We start from the raw sequence: 22,546 nt of genomic DNA, 5'->3' as shown, positions 1-22,546 counted from the left end.
AACCCGTCATCTTTTTGTTTCTTTTATTTTCAGGTTAATAGTTGATTAATTTTTGTTTCAGACGAGTTTGTTGTTACCCTCCCTCATTAGAATTCCAGGTCTTGAAGTTTGGCTTGTTTGTTTTCACATATACATGAAAGCTGCAAGCAAAGCACTCTTGACAGTAGGTTCCTAGAATGAAATATAAAAGATGAAAGATATGCTCCCTGTCTTCGGAGAATTTAAAATATACTTGGGGAGATAAAATGCTCTCCCTGAGGTGAGAAGACAGTGGGAAGACAGCCTATATACATCAAACACTTCATGACATGGTATAGCCAGTGGCTCTTGGATCTTTTTTGGCTTGCACCCACAATGAGAGATGGACTTTACATTATGACTTAGTATAAATGTGCGCGCGTTGTGTGTGCACTAAATTTTACAAAATAATGTGTTTTACATTCAATACTTAATTTCTGTATGTAATGAATTCTGATATTTTGTATTGTTTGAGTTTTCAAAAATTGCTAATAGAAACCCTCTGAACTGATTTTACAACCTGCCAAGGGAGTATGTCCCATAGTGTGGAAAACATCAGTGTAGCCGGGTGGTGAGCACAAGGAGGTGGGAAGTAAGAGAGAATAGAGTAGTTGAGCATAGGGAAGCCTGTCTTGAAAAAGACTATACTCTGTCTCTCTCTTGAAAGGAGCTCCCTGTTTAGATCACTGGGACCCAGGACAGCGTTGACACTGAGTTGGGACAACAGTACAAGCAAAGAAGGCATGGAGGTTGGAGTAAGCAGCCAGTTCAGCGTCACTGAGATCCGAATTCTCATCATTTATGAGACTGCTTCTATAGATTATGAAAATAATGTAATTGAAGGCCTGGAAAGAGATTTTGAGGGTACATATTTGAGAAAAATATTAATATGCATAACTGAGAATAGCCTAATGGGAGAGCAGATCTATGGCATTTAGTAATCTATATTATTTGAATTAGTATTCCATAATGCTCAAAGGAAACCTGTGGGCACAGGAGAGGCTATTTCTAGAAGATGAAACTGACGCATGGAGCTAACACACACTGTTCAGGTATTCCCACTCGCAGGGACTTTAGCAGATCAGGCTAATTCTAGCCCAGATGACTTAGTTGACTCCAAGAGTTCAGAAAACAGGCACAAATGTCAAGCAAAAAAACAAATAAAACTAGAGCACTGAGACAATGATCACTTGTTCCACTGCAGCCCTGAAGGTTAGCTTGCCCTTTTCTCAAGGGTGTGAATTGTTTACCTTTGATGATCTTGATCTGTTGCTGTGTTTTATTAATTTTGCAAAGACCTAGGTGATGGAGACCTTGGGCAGAGCTCTAATTTTTCTGAAGTTTATTTCAGAGCACATGAGTTCATCAGAGAAACTGAAGGAAGAGAAGCCAGGTGTGGATTACAGAGCACAGTGGCATCCTCCATTTCCCAGAACTCTTCACAGTCCCTTCTGGAAGCATCTGTGGGGAGGGCTTTGGGTCATCATCCATCTTTTGCTCTTTAGGTAGGTTCTCTCTCTGGCTCCTTCAGAAACGGTGCGGGAAAGGGAAAGATAAAAGGGCCAGGATTCCTGTGAAATTCCACGTCGTACGGAAGTAGGAAATGGAGTCTTTTAACCTCACCTGAATTTTCTTTCTAACATCTTGTTTTTAGCACATCTTTTTTTGGTAGCAATAAAATTGGAACTATAACTTCTGCATCGGATTTGACTAAGGATGAAAACAGATGATCAAGGTTGAGCATGGAAGAAGTGGCCCAACTTCTCCTTCCTCCTTTTCATTTTGTTTCACTTTGAATGAGGAGGTGGCTCACACAATTAACAAGAACAGCAGCGGCTGGACGTGTGTGTGCTTTGAGCCAATTAGGATATTTTTGTGGGAAAGCTTCCAATTCCTAAGTCTCAGTTATGTGGAGGTAGAGCGCAGCCAGTGTAAAGGTCTGTCGGCAGGGCACACGCACGATTATTCTGATCCAATATGGCATGGCAACAAATTGCTTATTCAAGAAAATAATCACCTCAATTTTCTTGTACTCTAACACAAAGCTTCTTCATTCTCACCACTTTCAAAAAAAAAACAAGAAGAAAAAAGAAAAGCCAAAGCCCAGGTCACCAAAATATTTTGAGATCTCTCAGTCGGCTCTAGTGAGCGATATCAGTAATGAAATTAAGCGCTGTCAGAAAGGGCCGAGTTAACCCATCTTCCTCCGCAGCTGCACGGTCCTCCCTCCGAAGTTCCCATTTAATTAACTACCATCATCATTTCCTCCAGTTTCCAAAATTTCTTGATTTCTCTCTCCCCTTCACCTCACATCCAAGTGGCCATGAAATCCTGCTGCACCTGCCTTCAAAACATTTATTTATTTATTCAGGTATTTGTCATGCACTTATTAAACACCTACTGTGTACCATGCACTCTGCTAAGCACCAAGGATACAATGAGGACTGTGACCGACACAGTTTCTGCCATCACAGAGCTGATGGTCTACTGGGGACTGGACAAGAGACAAGTAAACAGGCAATTTCAATACCGTGTGAGCAAGCTGTTGTGGTAGGGAAGGTACAGGGAGCATGTGAGGACGACGAGTCTAGCTCTGGGCTGTCAGAGACGACTTCCTAGAGAACTGATGACTTAGCTGAGACTTTAAGGTTCAGAAACATGTAGCCAGAAGAAGAGCGTTAGGCATCCTCCATGCAACACATGGTTACTGAACACCTACTGTGGCTCGGGCCTTCGGCGCGGCTCTGCAGCTGGCCGGAAAGATAGTGTCAGTCCTTGCTCTCCCAGTGCTTAGAGGGTGTCGGGGTGGGGGAGAAACAAATGACATGCAGGGACAAAATGTCTATCTATCTGTCCATCCATCCAATATAACAAATAGGAGAGAACTAAAAGGTTCACCACTTTCCTACCGAAAAGTCCAACCAGCACTCGCTCCGGAACATCCAGGCTCCCCCGTGGCTGGGCCCTCCGCTACGAACGCGGAGCTCCCGATCAGAAGCCCCCACTAGGTGGGCACGCGAAGGGCGCCCTTCTCTGCTGTTCCGTCTGTTTCTGCTTCACGACGCAGCCACAGAGCCTCTACTGAACAGCTGCGTTAGTTAGGAAGACCGTAAAGTGTCAGCTAACAGATTTCCTCCGTAGTTCATGGGAAAAGAAGCTAATTTCAACATGCAGCAGTAGTAAGCTAGCTGTTCCCTGAGGCGCCCAGGGCAGGTACGATCTCCCGCAGCCGCGGGGGACCACGCGCGCCGGCACCACGAGGTGACGGGCGGGCGGCGCTGGCGACAGCTGCTCCGGGGCGCGTCGCGCGGCGGCCTCCTGAGGAAGAGCGCGTCCGAGCCGGCCGGGCGGCGGGAGGAGCGGGTTAGCAAAGAGGCAGAAGACATGGGCTCCACAAAGCAACGCTGCTGACACTGAAATCGAGAGAGGCAGAACGGCGCTGCAGGAAAGAGAGCGCACAACACGCCCTGCGGCGCGGCCGCCCTCAGCCGCCAACCCGGCCGCCGTCCCGGCCGCCACTGCCGCGGCGCCGCCCATACATGGGACCAGGAGCCGCGAGGGCCGCTTCCGGTGGGGACGCCGCTTCCGGCGAGGCGCCGCGGCGTCACTCGAGGCGCCGCGTGACGTCACGCGCGGGCCGGCGGCCGCGAGGGCAGCGGTGGGCGCGGCCAGGCCGGGCGCCCGCGCCGCCGGGCGGGGCCGAGCGAGTCTGCGGAGCCGAATCAAAACAAGCCGCGCCCGCCGCCCGCGGCGGCCCGCCCGCCCGCCCGCCCGCGAGCCTCGGGCCGCGGCCGCACGGCGGGGCGCCGCGCCATGCCCAACCCCCGGAGCGGCAAGGGCGGCCGCAAGAACAAGCGCGCCAACAGCAGCGGGGACGAGCAGGAGAATGGGGCCGCGGCCCTTGCGGCGGGCGGCGTGGCGGCGGGTGGCGCGGCGGCGGCGGGAGCGCCGGGCCCCGGGGGAGCCGGCGGCCCAGGGGCCGCGAGCTCGGGCGCCGCCCACCCCGCCCACGCCGCGGGGGCCGCGGCAGCGGGCGACGCCAGGAACGGTGAGGCGGGCTGCGCGGCGGGGCGGGGGCGGCCGAGGGGGACGGGCCGGGGCCCTGCTCCTGCGCTCCTCTCGCGCCGGCCTTCCTTCCCCGGCGGGGAGGGCTCTCCGGTCCGATGCCACAGGTGGCGTGCTTCCTGTGGGGCGCGCGCGCGTGTCTGTAGGGGGAGTGAGACTGTGTGTGTGGAGGGAGTGTGTGTGTGTTGTGGGGGAAGAATGTGTGTTGTACGGGGAGCGTGTGTGTATAGGTGGAGTGTGTGTTGTAGGGGGAGCGTGTGTGTATAGGTGGAGTGTGTGTTGTAGGGGGAGTGTGTGTGTGTGTAGGCGGAGTGTGTGTTGTAGAGGGAGTGTGTGTGTAGAGGGAGTGAGTGTTGTAGAGGCAGTGTATGTGTAGGGGGAGTGTGTGTAGGCGGAGTGTGTATACGTAGAGGGAGCGTGTGTGTGTAGAGGGAGTGAGTGTTGTAGGGGGAGTGTGTGTGTGGGGGACTGTGTGTGTTGTAGGGGGAGTGTGTGTGTGTGTAGGGGGAATGAGTGTACGGGGAGAATGTGTGTATGTAGGGGGAGTGTGTGTGTGTTTAGGGGGAGAATATGTGGTGTAGGGGGAGTGAGTGTGTGTAGGTGGAGTGTGTGTTTGGGGGGGAGTGTGTGTGTAGACGGGGTGTGTGTGTAGGGTGTAGGGGGAGAATGTGTGGTAGCGGGAGTGTGTGTGTGTAGGGGGAGTGCTCTTGAATTCTCTTGCTTGCTGGAGGAAGGAAGAGAATCTGAACTTGACTTCCGTTCTCAGCCTGGAGGGAAAAAAAATCGTGCCCTATACAATTCTGCCTCATGTCTTCAGAAGGAAGCCCAGTAATCTTAGGCGGTGCGTGGATGCACCTTTGGAGGGGGCACTCAGGGAACAGTGACCATGTGACAGATGGCCAGTGTCATTGCAGAGACATGTTTTCACTCTAGGGTGCTGGGCAAACACTTTTTGCTTCCTTGGGCAGTTTTTCAGGGAAGTGAATATAGGTATATTTTAATGAAGGGAGTTTAGGATCTTATATCTGGCTTTTAACTTATAGCTTTCATCTTTTTTTTGAGGAAGATTGGCCCTGAGCTAACATCTGCCACCAATCCTCCTCTTTTTGCTGAGCAAGACTGGCCCTGAGCTAGCATCGGTGCCCATCTTTCTCTACTTTATATGTGGGACGCCTGCCACAGCATGGCTTGTCAAGCGGTGTGTAGGTCCGACCTGGGATCCAAATCGGTGAACCCCGGGCCACCGAAGCAAAACGTGTGAACTTAACTCCTGGGCCACAGGGCTGGCCCCAGCTTTCAGCTTTTGAAGCGCCCCTCCCCCCCATTTTTTTTTGAAAGATTGGTACCTGAGCTAACAACTGTTGCCAATGTTTTTTTTCCCTGCTTTTTCTCCCCAAGTTTCTCCAGTACATAGTTGTATATTTTAATTGTGGGTCCTTCTAGTTGTGCTATGTGGGACCCCGCCTCACTGTGGCCTGATGAGTGGTGCCATGTCCGTGCCCAGGCCCTGGACTGGTGAAACCCTGGGCCGTTGAAGTGGAGCGTGTGAACCCAACCACTTGGCCAAGGGCCCAGCCCCCAAAGCCCATTTTTTATTGTATACCAGTCAGTTCCTAAACAGGGCACCTGTGCTGGGAAGAACCCCACAGTGCTCTGGGCGCAGGAGACTGAAGTGTAGCCTGTTACAACCGTGGGTCCCTTTGGCTGTCTCTCTGCAATACTGAAATCAAAGATTTTTTTTTTCCAGGAACAAATTTATCCCATTTGCGAATGATAGTACAGCTTTTGGCCAGACTGTCTTCTCCAAGTTCTTCTGTTTTCCCAGCTCTAAACTTCGTTTTGGTTTTGATGTGGCAGAGGGAAAGGAAGACAGACTTGTGGGGGCCAGCCCCGTGGCCAAGTGGTTAAGTTTGTGCGCTCTGCTTAGGTGGCCCAGGGTTTCCCCAGTTCGAATCCTGGGCGCAGACATGGCACTGCTCATTAGGCCATGCTGAGGCGGCGTCCCATATGCTACAGTTGGAAGGACCCACAACTAAAAAATACACAGCTGTGTACCAGGGGGCTTTGGGAGAAAAAGGAAAAAAGTAAAATCTAAAAAAAAAAAAAAAAAAAGACTCCTGGCTCAGCCATTTAGAGCTTTGTCATCTTGGGAAGGTCAGTCTTTCTGAGCCTCAATTTCCTTGCCTATGAAATTGAAAAAAAGAATTGTGCTGATTTTTATTAGCCCCCCAATAGGGTTATTGTGAGGCTCAGTGTGTCCTTTCCCTGCCTAGTGCCCAGTTGTTGTTTTAAAGGCTTAGTACATTTGTAATAAGCTTAGTAAAGTTCCTCAAGAAAAGTAAGTGATCAGTGAATCATTCATTCACTCTAAAAATACTAAGCACTTAACAGTGTTGCAGGGACTGTATTGAGTTTTAAAGGATGCTGCGTAGTCAGGAGAGCACATCATGGTCCTCAGGAAGCTTGAATTCTTGTTCTGGTGGTGGTTTTGGCTTACCCTGCTGTCTTTTGTGTGTCTGGAAGCTTCAAGTTGTCTGTCTGATTTTCTTCTTTCTCCAAAGGATTAGACCACTTTAAGGTGGCATGAGGAAATTTTTTCTTAGGCTGGTGGTATCCCTTTGTTCGTAAACATCAACCTGGTTATGATGTCCCTACTATTCCTCTCCTCTGAAGTGGCAATCAGGTATATTTAGCAGTTCTGTATGTATCTGTGTGAAACTATGTATTTCTGATTTGAAGCTTGTTTTGTTAAATGAATGGGAGGCGGGGGAGGAAGAATTGGCCAAACATTGCTGTGATCAGGGTTCGAGGAGGTACAAACTTCTGTTAGAGCAGTGAGCTGAATTTGATGATACAAAGTCTTGGTTCTGACATAGTGTGAAGTTTCAGTGAATGATCCACCTCAATATCAAGAACCTGTCACTGCAGTTGATAACTGAACATGGATGCTGAAGCCTCCTGTGTGCAATATTGGTAAATAAGGAAGTAACACATGCTTTTACCCCCCCTGCCCTTTAAAGCTGTGCTTTATACTGTCAGGGTGGGAGAGGTGGCATTGGTAACTTTGTAAAAGAAGAGGCAATAGATATGTGCAAACTCTTAGAATCAACTGATAACCAATTACTTTGAAATTTTAAAATGACATTAATTGGACCATTATAGTATTTTTAAGTATATTTCAATTTTTTACTTAGCTGTGACATTAGATTTTGCGATTATAAATATTACAAGTCAAACATCATTCCAAGGATGTAGTAAATCTACATTCTACTAAACTTTTAAATGGTTGGTTCTCACTGTTCAAGTCAGTTGTGATCTCCATCTGCAGGCATGCACACTTAATCACTTCACTTAAAGTTAGTAGTATTTGTGGTTGTTTGGAATTTGTAGAATGGTTTTAGAACTACAATGGTCTTATAGTTCTTGGGCAGTGTGGCCACGAGGGCAGGGTACTGTTAGTTCTTAGTTGCTTGCTGTTTGTCAATAGGTGTCAATAACTACTCATTCTATAACAGAAGATTGCCGCTAGGGAGAACTTGGGGAAGCTATGGTATGGTTGTAGTTGAAGAAATTGAACTAGTTGTAGTTGTGCATCTTGGGTAGGTTAAATATTAATTCTAAGGACTTTGTACTCCTAGTAAGAAATTTATTAGTACTTTTTTAGATACTAGTTTATGAAGTTTTCTGCAGGGATTGGAGTGAAAGATGGGGAAGCACCATCCTCCTCCTACATAGTAAACATCTGTCTGCACACGTTGTAGCATTTTGTTTGCAGGTGGACAGGATTTGCTAACCAGTATTGTTAGGGTCTAGTAATGCAGTATATTATAACTGTGTAGTCTCATTCTGGAATTCTGGTTCCATTAGGCCACTGCTTTTTTTGCTTAAGGCTTAAAAATATCTGAACCTTTCTTCATAGTGTCTAGTTTTTAATGGGCCTAAATCCCAAGTCCTTTCAGAAATTCCTGTTTTATGGGTGACTATGTTTCACCACTCTGCTCCTTCTTCATTGCCACCGGAATCCCTGGCCCCGAGTCTCCTTTAGTTTATTCAACAACTCTTTGTCGTAGGCAGAGTTAGTTTACAGAATGATTGGCTTTGCGTTTGGTAGACCTAGATTCACGTGCTGGCTCTTCAAATTACTTGCCATATGACCTTGGGCAAGTCGCTTGACTTCTCTGAGCTTCAGTTGCTGCATATTTAGAATGGGATTGTAGTACCTACCCATATATATGTCGTAAGATACCTGTCTGTAGCCTGACTTGTAATATGAACTTACTAAGTGTTAGCTATTTGTCTTAGATTCTGGAAATAGGCTTTGAGACAGACGTTGATGTACAGGAGGTGTCCTGGCATCAGTACTAGTGGGGGTGAGGGAAGCAGGATTGGGCAGAGGGAGGAACTGGCTGTGATGCAGTTGTAGCTGAGAGTGCTACAGCTGAGACGGCCCTGAAGAGTTATCTCACCTGGAGGCAGGGTCTTTAACCTGCCCCCCCCCACCCCCGCCCCCCGACTGTTCATATGAACATGGGCTGGACATACCAGGAAAACGGTGTGACCCAGGGGGTGGCATCTCTTAGCTGGAGAAGCTCTGTGGAGAGGGACTCGGCTGAAAGCCTTCGCCTCCGCGTGGAGGGGAGCTGTTCCTCTGGCATTGTGGTTTCTTCATTAGACTCCTGCTACGTTCATCGAACTGCAGGTGTGGGCTCAGTGGTTTTCTCTAACGACTCAGTAGGCTTCGTGGACCAGGCTGGCAGCTAACCACCATTGTAGCTTTGTCTTGATGGGAAAATGTGTTCTGAGTTCCATACATCTGTTTACAAATAGATTTTTGGAGTGTCACCTATTCCCTATAAACAAGATTCGTATTTTTCAACATGCTTGGGCCACCGAACACACTTTCTATAACCCCAGGTTTATAGTATACTTTAAGTAGTTTCTCTTTTTAGGTGTTTACTTAAATTCTTACTACATTTAAATTACCTGTATTCATTGGAAGGAATATGAAGTGTGTTTATCTGCTGTTTATTTTCAAATCAAGGAATATTTATTGGGGATTTAAGGTATGTAGAGCCCTGTTGTCATCATGGAAGACATTTTCTTGCCTTATCTAGAAGTTACTTTTGTCAGGCCTTAAAAATATCTGCTACTTGTGGACCTTGTCTTTTGAAATCAGCCTTTGTGATGGGGATTGATAGAGTTGTTGCCAATTCCCTCAGAGATTCCCCGTGTGCACTTTGTATATTACAGTCAAACTACGCTCTGCTCACGCTGTTTCATGCACAGTCCTTACGCTTTCTTCACTTGTTAGAGGACCTGAGCTAAAATTCTGGAAACTAAACCTTCAATGTCAGCTCTTCTGTAAGTCTGAAAATGTATGTCATTTTGTACCAAATTGAAAACAGGAGCTAAAACTGGGAAAACTCTTGGCAGCTTAACCCTCCTATGACTTTACTTCAGGCTTTTAGCTGTGAGCAATTTAAAGAACTAGAAGGTATTGGAAGGAAGACTTTAGGAAAAAGAAATCTGTCCTGATTTTGATCACCAGCTCTTTGGCATTTTTAAGGGATATATTTAATTAAAAATATTTTTTCTTTATCAGTAATAAAATAGGCATTGTGGGAAAAAAATCTTTTTAAAATCAAGAAAATAGGCAAAGTTCTCTTTGCCTTTCTAGTCAAACACATAATCCCATCACTTAGGTCACCATTGTTAGCATTTTGAAATACAGTATATTCTTGGAGCCTTTTAAGGTGTTTTCTTACAAACTTTTAAAAGTATGTATACAGTTTTTGGAAAAAGAGGATCGTGTATTTTATAATCTGCTTTTCACATGTGCATTGTTTTATGGACATTTTACCAGAGCAGTAAATATGCAGATGCATTACCATTTTTAATGATTGCATAGCCTGCCATCATATGTCTGCATCTTGCATAATTTGATCATTCTGCAAAAAGATCTGTTTGGTCCTTAGGTTCTTATTAATGCATCTCTGGGCATTATCCAGTTACTTCCTTAGGATAAATTCTTACCTGTGGACTTGCTGTGTCAAGGGATATGTGTATTTTTGGCTTTTGAGACATGCTGACAGACTGCCCTATAGGAAAGGAGGTGTGCCAGTGAGACCCTGCTGTGATTGGAGGGCTCTTCACAGTGGCCTTGCCAGTCCCTAGTGATGTTGTTTGAAAAGTGTGCTTGAGAATCGCTGGTACCCCATGTCTCATCAGTAGGAGGGCCCTGTTTGGATTGAGAGCCTGGAGCAGACGCTGCCACACTTAAGGGAACTTTGCATTCCTGCACTTATTTCTACTGGGGACCTCTGTGATCTTTAGTGATTTGGTGGCTAACAAGGATTCAACAAAGTACCTGATAATGGTGAATGGTATTTTAGCAACCGGTGATAGTGAAGATGAAAGCATTGGCCTTTGAAATTCTGTCTGCACCATTATTCTACTCTTAAGAATTAAGGCCTAGAATTTTTAGAGTTTTAGTCAAAAAGCTTGAGGTTTGAACAGAACTGGGTATAAACCTGGGCACCATAACTTACTAGCAAAGTGACTTTGGGGGCAAGTTATTTAACCTTTCTCAGCCTCCTGTTTTCTAGATGCAGCCCTTTGGAGTGTGTTCAAAGATTAAGAAAAACATATGTGAAAGATCTTGGCACAGTGCCTGGCAGATATGGGTACCATCCACAGTAGCTTTGTGATTTGTTCCACCTTATCCAATTACAAAACTTGTTACACCATTATGCTGTTGAGAACAGACACTGAGACAATAAGATGGTGGGCAAGGGTCTGTGAGTATTAATATGGAAAAAGATCACTGTCATACAGCTTTTTATTCAAGCACTGATTTGTTACAATGATCTTTCCTCATTGTCTCTCTCTGACTATAGTTTAAATCACATGATTTAGCAAAAAATGAGAAAAAGAGAAAGTAAAAAGTAAAGTGTGACAACTGTTACATCTTCCTGCCTTCATTCATTTCTCCATCTCCTATGTGTTGAGTGCCTGCTGTTTGTCAGGCACTCTGTTAGGTTCTGGAATTACACAGACAAAAGAATTGGGCCCAAGGGGCTTATGGTCTAGTTGGGAGCCTTTCTAGAAACAAGTGCAAGTAGGTTATTACCTGTTGTACACGAGGGCAGCTATGAAAGAAAGAGCAGGAGATGTGAGGTGGTAAAAGGTTGGATTAAATTTGGGGATTGGATTTGAAGATCTGGGGAAGTCAAATAAGCATGGGGGGATGAAGAGTAGCTGAAAGGAGGTGAGGAGCTCAGGGTGTTCTCTGGGGAGCAGCCAGGGCTTCATATTACTGAAAATTGAACAAAGACCCTCCGTTGCCCAGGCAGCAGCTAGAAGGGTTGTACTAGCTCATTCGTTCATTTGTTTGCTTATTTGTTATTTTGTACATCTATGCACTCATCCATCTACTCAGTGTTTATTATGTGCTTACTGCCTTCTATGGCTGGAAGTAGTGTTGGACTCTACGTAGAGGCATCGGAATCTACACCCTCACAGGCTCGTGGTGAAGCTCTCAGACAGAGACATGGAAACACCAGGAGCAATGATCATGTGCTGTGGATGCCTGGTGGGAAAAGTGATTTGTTTCCTGGAGGAGGGGACTTTTGAGCTGAGTCCTGCAGGAAGAGAAGCAGTTAGCTCTGAAAGCAGAGGAAGGCTGTTTCAAGCAGTGGGAGGTGGGAAACAGCCTTGAGTTCTGGTGGCTGCCAGGAGTTTGTGGCTGGTTTGAGATACAGTGCAAGGACTCAAGGCTGGAAAGGGAGTGGAGCCAGACAGTCAAATCTAGATGTTTTGTAGCCAATGCAGAACCATCCCTGAGGTTTGTAAGCTGGGACCTGCTCAGCCAAACCTGCAAAAGGGGATAATCACAGGTTATTGACAAGCTTGTGAAATTATCGTATATTTTCACAGAATCAGTATCTTTTGGCAGTTTTTCTATAGATACAGCTAGTCAACATCCAGCCTGCCATGGACCCTCAGTTGTGATTTTTCGATAGGGCATTGGGCACACTGCACATGCTGCTTTCCTGTGCATCAGGATGTTAGTGTCGCGGTGCCCAAGCCTGCTGTGTGGAGAGTCTGTCTTAATTGTGGGCACAGCATCCCTGTGCTTCCGAGCCATGGGAGGTGAGCTAATTGAGGTTAACAGAGAACCAAACGCCAAGGGAGGGGCCATCCGAGCAGAAGGGTTTTCTCTGAGGGAGGGGCCGTCCCTGTGGTTTGCTTTCATACGTTGGTACAAAGTATGTATCTCTCTGCCAGGTTGAACTAATTATCTTGGTTTGTCATTTTATTTTTATCATCCTCAAATCAGTTTTTAAAACAGTAAACTCTGGTGAGGGGTGTGTCATTGTTTTGTACAAAGTGACTGTGTGTGTTTTAATTCTGTCTATTTCAGAAAGCTGCCAGTTCTCAGTGGTTGGTGAAATAGCAACTTGCTTTATTTAATCAACATGGTGTTTTATCTTGATTGTACTTGAGAGGTTTTTATAAACTGGCAAAAAGTGAGTAGCATTTCTAATACTTAAAAATTATTCTGATTTATCAAAAGTATAAAAGGAAAACAAATTATTTCTGCTAAATTAGGAGGATTATGCTTGAAAACAGTGTAAGAGAAGCAAGAAGGATATTTAGAAGTTTAAAGGAAAATGAGAAAAGTGGAAGACTTGAAGAGGAAGTGTGAAGTGTTGATCAGATAATTCCTTAGACTGGAGTTAATAAGAATGTCAGTGTGGTTCTCATATGCACTTATAATACAGTGTATTTCATAGATTTAAATTGTCAGGGAGGGAAGCTTTTCCTCTACACTCGTAACTTCAGTATTAGGGGCCTGCAAATTAAACTGATAAAAGATAAGCAAGAGAAAAGACAGATTTAATCACAGAAAAAATGTGACTCAAAGGGGAGGTTAGAATTTGTGGCATAGATACCATTTTACTAGAGGAGGAAGGGAGAAAGGTACTTAAAGGAAAACAACTTTTTTGGAAGATAAATGAGCCCTTAGAGAATAGATGGGAGAAACGATAGTTTAGTGACAATACCTGTTTAGGTGTGGTGTGGAGACTTATCTTTGCTGGTGAGAGTCGGTCTTCCCTGGTTCCTCCTGGGGAGGGGATTTGTGACAATTGAGTTCTTTTGAGAGGCTCTGCTTTTAGGCAGATAAGAGATTTCATGAACTCAGATGCCTTCAGCTCAAAATAATTTTAAGGCCACAGTGGCATATCCTGGACCCCTTCAAAATATGTTGCAGATCAAATCACATCACCCCATAATAGCAATTACAGATAGTCAGTTGGCAAAAGACAGTGTCATAATTCAGGTTTTCTGTTTTTCATTTTATTGGTAATTTATTAGAAATAGATGGCCTTAAGGCATATATCTTTACAAAACTGATAAAGTGGATGAATTTAGGCAAAAGTTAGCAGGGGATCAAATTGATCGTATAAGTAAGGGAGATATTTGCCAAATTTAAAATGTATATTTTTCCCTGGAGGTAAGCGTAAGTTTGGTGATACTTTAGATCATGTCTCTTCAAGTTATAAAAGCATCTCAGGAGAGTCTTTGGACACTAGTGTTGAAACTGAATCACAAACTCTATTTTGGGTTTCTAAATGAGCACTCCTGAATGTAAGGATTATCTCAGTATAACATTTAGTAGAATTCTATTCAAACAAAACATTATTAAAGTGACACACTATTTGTTACACCTGGCAAAGCTCACTGTCTGGGCAGAAGTGGAAACTGGAGAGTGTACAGAGTCAAGTTGTGGCTGTTTTTGATTGGCAGCAGGTGAGTCTGTAATCTGAGAGTCTGGGCCTGGGGTGGTTTGTGACCCTTGTTAATGGACAGACACTGTGCTGCCAGAAGCCATGGAGGGAGCCTGGCGTTGAGAAACAGAAAGCGCCCTTCAGTGGTGGAGGGAGAAACCTGCATGTCTGACCCATGGGGCAGCTCCAAGAATTCTTCCAGACGGTTTCCCCCTCCTCAGACTTGCTCCTGCTGGGCATACTTACGTGTTGCACAAAGGTTAGCCTTGGGATGATGCAGCTCAACTGCATCAGGCATTTAGTTTTAGAAGTGCAAGTGATGCCTTGCAGCAAAAGTAAATTAGGTAAGGCTCCTGGTAGGTGTGTTGGGACTGCAGAACTCATAGAATCCACAGAAAGGAGAAGCATCCCTTCCCAGAGACGGGAGCCAGTGATAGCGCAGCTGCCCTTTATTGAGTGCTCACCAGGAGCCAGGTGTGACACCCAGCAGTCCACAGTCTGCATTTGAGGATGAGGACAGTGAGCTCCAGAGATGGCCTCCTTCCCTTTTTGCAGAAAAGGCACTCTTGGGTTAGGGAGATGCCACAGTTAAGTCCTGCTTGCTGTTGGGTCCATCTTGACCAACACACACACGTACGTAATGAACAAGTTTTTAAGTAGAGGACTTAAATTCAGTATAAAAACATCAAGGAAGCAATAGAGCCATTTAAATTACTTCTCAACGGCCTCATGCTTATCATTGTGGTACTTGAACTGGAATTAAGTTTGTCAGACAGGAAAACATTTGACCAAGGAGCACTTCGCTCACGCGTTGTAAACTCAGTTGATCTGACTCCTCCTCATGACAGGACTTCCTGGTCTTGGAGCTGTGGAGACTACACATCTGAAGTGGCGCTGCCTATTCTGGGGGGACCACAGTTCGTGACTGAGCTGTGATCATCTTTAGCTGAAGTCCTAGAAATGGAGTTGCGGCCACAGGCACTTGGTTCTGAGGCTCTGATGTGTGTCCAGACTGCTCTCCAGGGGGGTTCCCGGCTCCCGCTTGCAGCGCCACCCTGCCCGCAGCATGCTCAGTCCTGTCACTCCTCAGTGTGCTTGAGAGCCGCTTTCAGTTCTGCCAATCAGATAGATGAGAAATCACAGCTCATTGTTATTTTTGTTTGCATTTGTTGGATTGTCAGTGAGTGAATGTCTTTTCATGTGTATTCATGTGTGTATTGGTCATTTTATATTTTTTTTCCTATTTGTGCTTTTTGTCCATTTTACTAATAGGATATTTGTGTTCTTATTGATTTACACAAAGTCTTTGTATATTCAGGATACTTTTTTTTTTTTGAGGAAGATTGTTGCTGAGCTAACATCTGTGCCAATCTTCCTCTATTTTGTGTGTGGGATGCAGCCTCAGCATGGCCTGATGAGCAGTGTATAGATCCGCGCCCAGGATCTGAACCCACAAACCCCGGGCCAGGGCTGCCAAAGTGGAGCACATGAACTTAACTGCTACACCACTGGGCCAGCCCCTATTCAGGATACGTTTTGATCTACGTTTTCCCTGGTTTATTGTTTGTCTTTTCGCTCTGTGTAGGATGTTCTGTTGGTTAGAAATGTTAGTTTTGTGTGGTCACAGAACATCCGCGTAGAGACAGAACCTCAGGAGGAAGAGAGGCGAGAGTGGGGAAAGTCTTCTGTGGAACTGCCTGTAGGAGGAGCAGCTTGGACAGAAGGCTGGTGACTGAGTTTCTGTGCATGCCAGTGCACAGCGATGCTGGCATCTTGTGAGCTTCTGTTTTGTTTTTGTTCTAAATTTGCGAGGCTCTGTTTTACAGGCTTGGTTGCAACTCCTGCTGTGCTCCCTGACCCTGGGCTTCCCTGACCACTGCTTTCCAGTTGACAGCTGAGCTGCATGTCCAGCACCTGCCGCTTCTTGCACATTTCTAAAATCCCCTGCAGTTTTTAGTCCAGCTGCATAGGACTTGGAAACTTGTAGATAAAGGCCCGTTATTTATTGCTTCCTCTCGAGAACCAAGCTGCAACATGAGGTCTCTTAAGGCTAAATCGTGCATAACTTCCTTGTAATAACAAACTTAAATGCCGAGTCATAAGAAAGTTCTCATTTTTCTCATTCTGGCACTTGGATTGAAATTACATTTGTATATTAATAAAACGAAGACACAGCACTCACTTGAAACAAGAGTTTATTTGCACCCCGTGCATCATGCTGATCCAGTCAGCCCTTGTGCCTTCTCAAGTGTCTGTGATGGCGAAGAGGTTTCCAGACTCGTTGCTTCTGCTAAAGGGCCTTGAGATGTGAGAGACGCAGGTCGTAGCCTGACATCTACCACTTTCCAAGGTCAGTGAAGTTTTCTAAGCCCGGATGTTCTTACCTGCAGAAAGTGAGGATAACATGATATTGTTTGTGACTAACTCTGCAAACAAACTGTACAACTGTTTGAAAAAGCCAACAGTTGTGTCATGATTTGGGATTTTTGGTGTTTTCTGGTTCAGGTTTTGGTTCCTAGTTTTTCGTGTGGTCGTGTGGCTGCTTCCCAACTCCTGATGAGTGCGTGTTCCACTTTGGAGAACCCAGGGCAGACCTTGGCTTTCCCTCACAAAGCTGGCCGTGAACGGTACTCTTCCAGAATTGTTCCACTTCCCTGGAGGAGTGGGGAGCCTTTAGTTTCTCTGCAAGTTCAGATCTGGCGTCTCTTGCTGTGGGGATTTTGCCAGAGAATCTGCAGTGCTTGCTTGCTGGTCTCAGGGCGAGCCCGGCTCCTGGAGGGAGCTCCTCTGGAGTGTCTGCAGAAGGCCTTTCTGACCCCACTGTGGGGAGGCTCTGTGGAGCTGAAGCCTTGGGGAGGGTGCTTTCACCAGGGTGAGGAGAGAGATTGGAGATGGTTTTGTTGTGATCTGTGAATCACCCTGTCCCCAGGTTTCATTGTCACAGCAGATCCCACTGTGATTTTAGCCCAGAGTGAGCAGAGCCTTGCGCATGGCCTGCTGTACTGCAGGATTTATGGGTGCCTCTGCTTGTCATCACGACTCACAGCGTGTGTATCTTGATTCGCGCTTTAGGCCTTCCCGCCCTTTACCTGCCTCCGGGGTCCTGTGCAGGGAGTGTGAGTGTGGTAGAAGCACTTGAAATGCTTGCATATGACTTTCTTTTGTTTCCTTACCTCCCTTTTAGATTTCACATTTTAAAATAGCTTAGAGAATTATGAATATTTCAAACTGTATTATGAATTTTATCAAAATAACTTGTATAGGCATATGATAGTATGTATATGTATTAGTGTATATCTATAAATGTTTTAATGTGTTTATATCGCATCATTGTTTTTCTTGAGATTCGGTTAATTAAAAACAGTTTGTAAGCTTCATCTTTGAGAGATTCGAATTTGAAATTTGACTTTGGAATAAATCAGTTTTACCTCATAACTTATTTTTTAATGTTCCATGAAATATGTGATCTAAAGATGACTTCTAAGAATTTTTAATGAATTAATTTGAAATGTTTTTCTCTTGACAGATTTGGAAATACAATTTAGAATTCATTTGGAGTATAGTCATATATACATATGTATATATGTATATATTTTAATTATAGTTATTACGACAAATTCTCTTATGGCAAAAAGAAATTTCTAGATATTTTTGGTAACGTTTTTAAATGGTATATTATTTTTTCCATCTAGTTTAGAAATGAACAGTTTTGAGTCTTTGAGAATGGCCATATCTATGTTCCATAGAAGTTAGTAATTGGAAAAGGAATCATTGTCTAGTTATAATGACATCACTGGCTTACTATCACTGGGGTGTAAACTTTGAGTTTCCTTTGCGGCAGGAAATTTTATGAAATACTCTCTTGAAAACAAGTCATCATAATAGTAAGCTGTGTTGAGTGTGTGTGTGGGGTGAACTGCTGGGCCATGATGTGACTGGTTCTTGAGTCTAGTTTTCATTTCCACTGAGGTATGTGTAAGACTTACACCCTCTCCTTTGACAAGTCTTTCCTTGTTGCAACAGATTTTGTAACCTGCTTTTTGGTTGCTGATGCGGTGTTTCAGAAATAGGCTGAGCAGTGTGGCCCCCGGGCAAAAGCTTTGTCTTTTCTCCCCAGATCCCAGCAGAGTGTCTGCCAGGGTGGAAGGGTTGCTCATAAAGCGTTTCCCAGGTTTCTGTTAAAGGGAAGGCAAGGCAGCAGAAAGTGTTTTTTTCAGGGAGTTCAGCATAGCAGAAGAGTCACATGGAAAACAAAGGAAGTATAAGGATTTAGTGCAGTCTGGGTTATGGAGAGGGTGGGGAGATGAATTTAGCTACATCGTGCTGAGGTTTTATTCGTTTAAATACAGTAATCTTAAAATGGTCTTGGGAGTTGGTTATGTTGACCCAGTGTGTCGACCCACACAGGGTGAGGCGAGGCAGGCTGAGCTGTTTCTCACTGTCAGGGCTCTTTTTGCTGCCTGAGTCGGTAGTCTCCATACTGATAGAATGGTGTTTCTTCACATTCTTTCCAAGGAAAATTGCTTTATTCTCATTGAATGACAAGTAAGCCTTTGCTAATTTTTTTTTCTTTTTTTTTGAGTTTAGCGATTCTGTTAACTAGAGTAGCTTTACCTTCTTGTCTGTCTGTCTGTGTTTTTGAGGAGTGCAAAGATTGGGGTCAGGAAACCTTTATATTGTAATCAGGCTTGAGCACTTGCTTCTTTAACTTGGTTTTCCTTGTGCCTAGTTTTTAAGTAATTCTGAGGATTATTGTGGGTATTGAATGTTTTGAAATAGGCTTTTGTGTAACCAGATCGTATTAAGTGGTTCTATAATTTTGAGTAAGATACTATTCCAAATTGTAGACCTACTTACTATGATCTTGTTACATAAAGCTGTTGGTCACTGCCTCTCTGTGTAGACTGGCCCTGTGCTCTTTATTTGTGTGCATATGGGTGGGAATGGAAGAGGGAAGCCGCTTACCAGCTGGCTGACCCGGGGCAGGTCGCTGCAGGACCCTTTGTGGGCTCAGGGAGCATTTGTAGACTCTGAACCAAGGAATTGCCTTATTTCTGTTGTCTGGAACTTTGGTATTTTTAGGAAACACTCAGAAAAACTATGAAACCACCATCTTCATCCTGACATTCAGCCTAAACCAGGCATATTTTGGGTCCATGTCCTTTTGGGTCTTGACATGGGCTCTGTTAGACAAAGAAAATAAGAATTTTCTACGTTACAGTCATTATTGATATAAATTTCTTACCAATATTAGAGTTTTGGAACCAGAATGGAAATCAAAAATAGATAAAATAGAAGCCTGTAGCTTTGTTTAGTTTGACCTCAAGGCTGGGTAGGCTTGTGGGTTTTAATTGAAAGTAAGAAAAGAGTGGACTAGGAGAAGAAACTGAACATATTGAGAATATTAAAAGCCCAGGTTGTTAAATGTAGTTGAAGAGCTCGTGTTTTTGAGGAGGGGGGTATGTGAAGCACCCACGTTTATTTGGATAGAGTGGTTTGAGAGAAAGCCTTGTGTTTAAACTCTGAGAGTAAAAACATGTTTGACTGAATGTAATCACCATGTGCTCGACGTGCTGCCCACTTTGGAGCAGGCTCACATGCTGAAATAACATGAGCGAGGATAGACTCAATCAGAAGGTCAGTCAGACATGCTGAGTGAGCTCACTATAGCTCCTGGACTAATTAAAACAAGTTGACAAAATATTTTTGTAAGTATTAGCTTCCCTTTTTGTATAGGACTTAGTGTCGTTTGAAATTTTGTAGTAGAGAAAGGGTTTCAAAATATTTGAGAAAATTTCTTTAAAGACCTTTTGAGTTTTCACTCAAACACATACCCACCAGTTAATCAAGAAGTGATTTTAAACACTCGGAGAACTTGAGGCATTGTGTGGGCACCAGGGGGCTGCAGTTAGCCTTCTGATCACCTGTGTCCCCCCCTCCCTGTAATCCACACTCCGTGCTGCAGCCATGGGGAGGGAGCACGAACCTGATGCAGAGGCTCTGCATGTCGGCTGGTGGGCAGTCAGGGGGAAAGGCCTAATTGTGGAGCTCCTTGAACATATCTAAAGGACTTGGGACCTCAGTCTGGGAGCTTCTGAGGTTCCTGAATGTATGTATGATGTAATCATAGTGCAATTTTCAGGAGGCTGATTGGAAAGTGGTTATCAAACATTTTTGCTTGTGTATCCCCTAAAAGAATTTACAAAAACAGAGTCCTTGCACATTTAACATTGTCACACCCAGTTTTTTAAAGGTATAAATAAATGCAGAGGAATACAGTTTACAGTTTATTGTAAACAGTGTCATTTAAATGTATTTAAACAGAATCCAGATATGGTAACTTATTAACCATTATCAGCCATTTAAAAAAAACAGAAATTTTTACATTTTTCTTTATTTCTATTCATTTTTACCCAGAATTTGATCCTAAGAGTATTGTCCTGCTTGAAATTCTTTTATGATCATCCTATCATGTTTTGCTATAACAAAATATGTATATAAACTTAAATTTATGTTAAGCACTTCCAGAATGGCAGAATAAGGACTCAAGAAATTTCCTTCTCCATAAAAGGGATGAGAACACTGGCAAAAATGATGAAAATCAACTTTTTCAGAACTCTAGAAATTAACCAAAGGCTTGCAATAATCCTAGGAGAGTTTATTCAGGGGAAATGACTGAATCGTAGTAAGAATGGTGAATTTTGTCGTTTGCACTTGTCTTCAGTTTCCCACTTCCTCTCCCTAGCTCTGTGGTAGCTTTAAAACAAACAGCCTAGTCAACACTGGAGGGGGAGAACAGATCTGGAGCTCCCCCAAAAGCCCTGGCCCCAGAGAAGTGTCACTGTCTGACTTGTGTGGAAGCCCCTGGTAGAGCCTTATTCACAGGGCTTGTTCTTACTTGGCCTGGTTCACAGATGGCCTAGTGGTGAAAGCCGTGTTCTAGGGCATCTCTTGAAAACAGTCAGCAGCAGTTGTTTAAGATTTCAGTTCCCCTGTAGCAGTGATACCAGTTGGGGCAAATAAGAAGTGGGCCAAAAAACTTAAAAAGAATATCTTGGGAATGAGGTTGCCACAGAGGGCTTTGAAAAGCTCTGATATATTCCTGGTGCTCTAGGAGACCATGTGTGCTCAGGGAAGACCTGAGGAGGCCGTCATTCTCACCTCTGACTGACCTTGAGGCTCTGCACAAGCAGAAAGTAAAGGCTGAAACAGGGTTGTAAACTGGTAAAACATTGAAGGCATGCCCAAACACACACAGAGGCCCTTGGCAAAGGCTGGGAGACCTGTGAGTTCAAAGCATTTAAGGACGTCTCTGTCTAGTCATTAATTGACCACTAAGCTAATTCGGCAAAGACTTCATTGCCTGCACATGACAAAAAAATACAGACTTTGCAGTATTAGTGCAGGAAAGACACTAAACAAACAAACAAATAGCAGCAGCAACACTGTATCCTGCAAGGAGAGGGAATCTGATTTTCAGAGTTGCCACCTTATGTTATTTAAAAGATCCAGTTTTCAACAAAAAAGTATAAGATACTCAAAGAAGTAGGAAAGTATGGCTTATGATGTTATTTATTGTTTGCATCCCCTGTGTTGCACTCTGCACCAGGCACCTAACAGGTGTTCAGAAACATTATTTGAAGTGACTTGCATTGAATAGCAGCTGGTCATAATTAGCTGATTTTCAGAGACTCCATGTATTTTCTTCTGTAGGAAGTGTTTAATCCTGAGGCAAACCTGGTGTTTTTATTATGCCTCCTAGAACACTGTCCTTAGTAAACCATAGCTACTAAAAAGAAAGCTGTAGGTTTGCTCAAATGAGTGTTTATTAGTGTCCTGGAAAATTTGAAGGCTTGTTCTTTAGGCAGTTACATACAATAAACTTACTAAGAAAACTGACCTATTCAGAGACCAGATCACTTTGAAGTGTTTCCTGTAGGAAGTTTATCTTTATAGCTTGAGATTTTAAAGCATTTTCAGAATACAACTATTACACATTTTTGCAGATGTCCAGATCTCTAGTGACCTACAGTCAAGTACTCACAATCTCCTGTATTTGACTTCTTTGTTGTAACAACTCAGAGGAGTTTGGTGTGTCAGACTTAATTAGTTGGTGTAAAGTCTGCTCATCAGCGCATGTTGATTAAAAAAGTCTGGCCTCAAGTCCATCCTGTTTGCAGATGACAGACTTTCACCATTTTCATCATCCATCATCATGATGGAAGAAGTTCAGGGTTGTCATGTTCTGTTTTGATGTTCCCTGATTTATTCCAGGAGCCGAAAAGAGGAAACTGGAAATGCTGACGTCATCACACCTGTGCACAGTGTGTTATCAATATTTCCTATTTCTACATACTCATTTGTGTATATTTTTCTGTATTCCCCATCATTCTCTTTTACTGCAGTGTCTGAAGAAAGATGAAGTAACCCTGCCACGCTGGTGGCTTCACAGTCATGTTGCTGCAGGAGAAGAGGTTCGCTGGGTCCACGCTGATGCCATGCAGGGAGGCAGGGGCTGATGAGGATCGTAGGGAGCGTGGTCAGAATCCCCATGGTGAGGTTCCTGCAGTAGCCTGCGCTGAGCAAGCCAGCACTCAAGAGTGACACGAGAAAGGGCAACCCATAAAGTAAACAGTGTGTGCTGGGTGTTGTGAACAAGGCCAGAAACTGAC

General features: G+C 44.3%; 1 protein-coding gene and 1 long non-coding RNA gene across 5 annotated transcripts in view; one reads left to right on the top strand and one right to left on the bottom strand.

The window, feature by feature from the left end:
* Positions 1–220: 220 nt before the first annotated feature.
* On the bottom strand, positions 221–3,568 carry LOC138921674 (uncharacterized). Its single transcript, XR_011434452.1, has 2 exons — positions 2,928–3,568; positions 221–2,362 (listed from the first exon to the last, which is right to left on the bottom strand). It is a non-coding gene; the product is annotated as an uncharacterized lncRNA (long non-coding RNA).
* A 162-nt stretch (positions 3,569–3,730) lies between these two features.
* Positions 3,731–22,546, top strand: part of HECA (hdc homolog, cell cycle regulator) — a 43,842-nt gene continuing 25,026 nt past the window's right edge. The window contains exon 1 of one of the 4 annotated variants that reach the window (XM_023633032.2): positions 3,731–4,066. In XM_023633032.2, the coding sequence (XP_023488800.1) occupies positions 3,832–4,066 (235 nt within the window). In that variant the 5' untranslated portion in view covers positions 3,731–3,831. Of the gene's footprint in view, positions 4,067–18,080; positions 18,420–22,546 lie in introns of those variants that run through there. The other 3 variants (XM_023633033.2, XM_070256472.1, XM_070256471.1) reach the window with 3 other exon arrangements.

Source organism: Equus caballus, chromosome 31, assembly GCF_041296265.1.
Source record: "Equus caballus isolate H_3958 breed thoroughbred chromosome 31, TB-T2T, whole genome shotgun sequence".
In the NCBI taxonomy this organism is placed as follows: Eukaryota; Metazoa; Chordata; class Mammalia; order Perissodactyla; family Equidae; genus Equus; species Equus caballus.
This window is presented reverse-complemented; position numbering and strand designations above follow the sequence as displayed.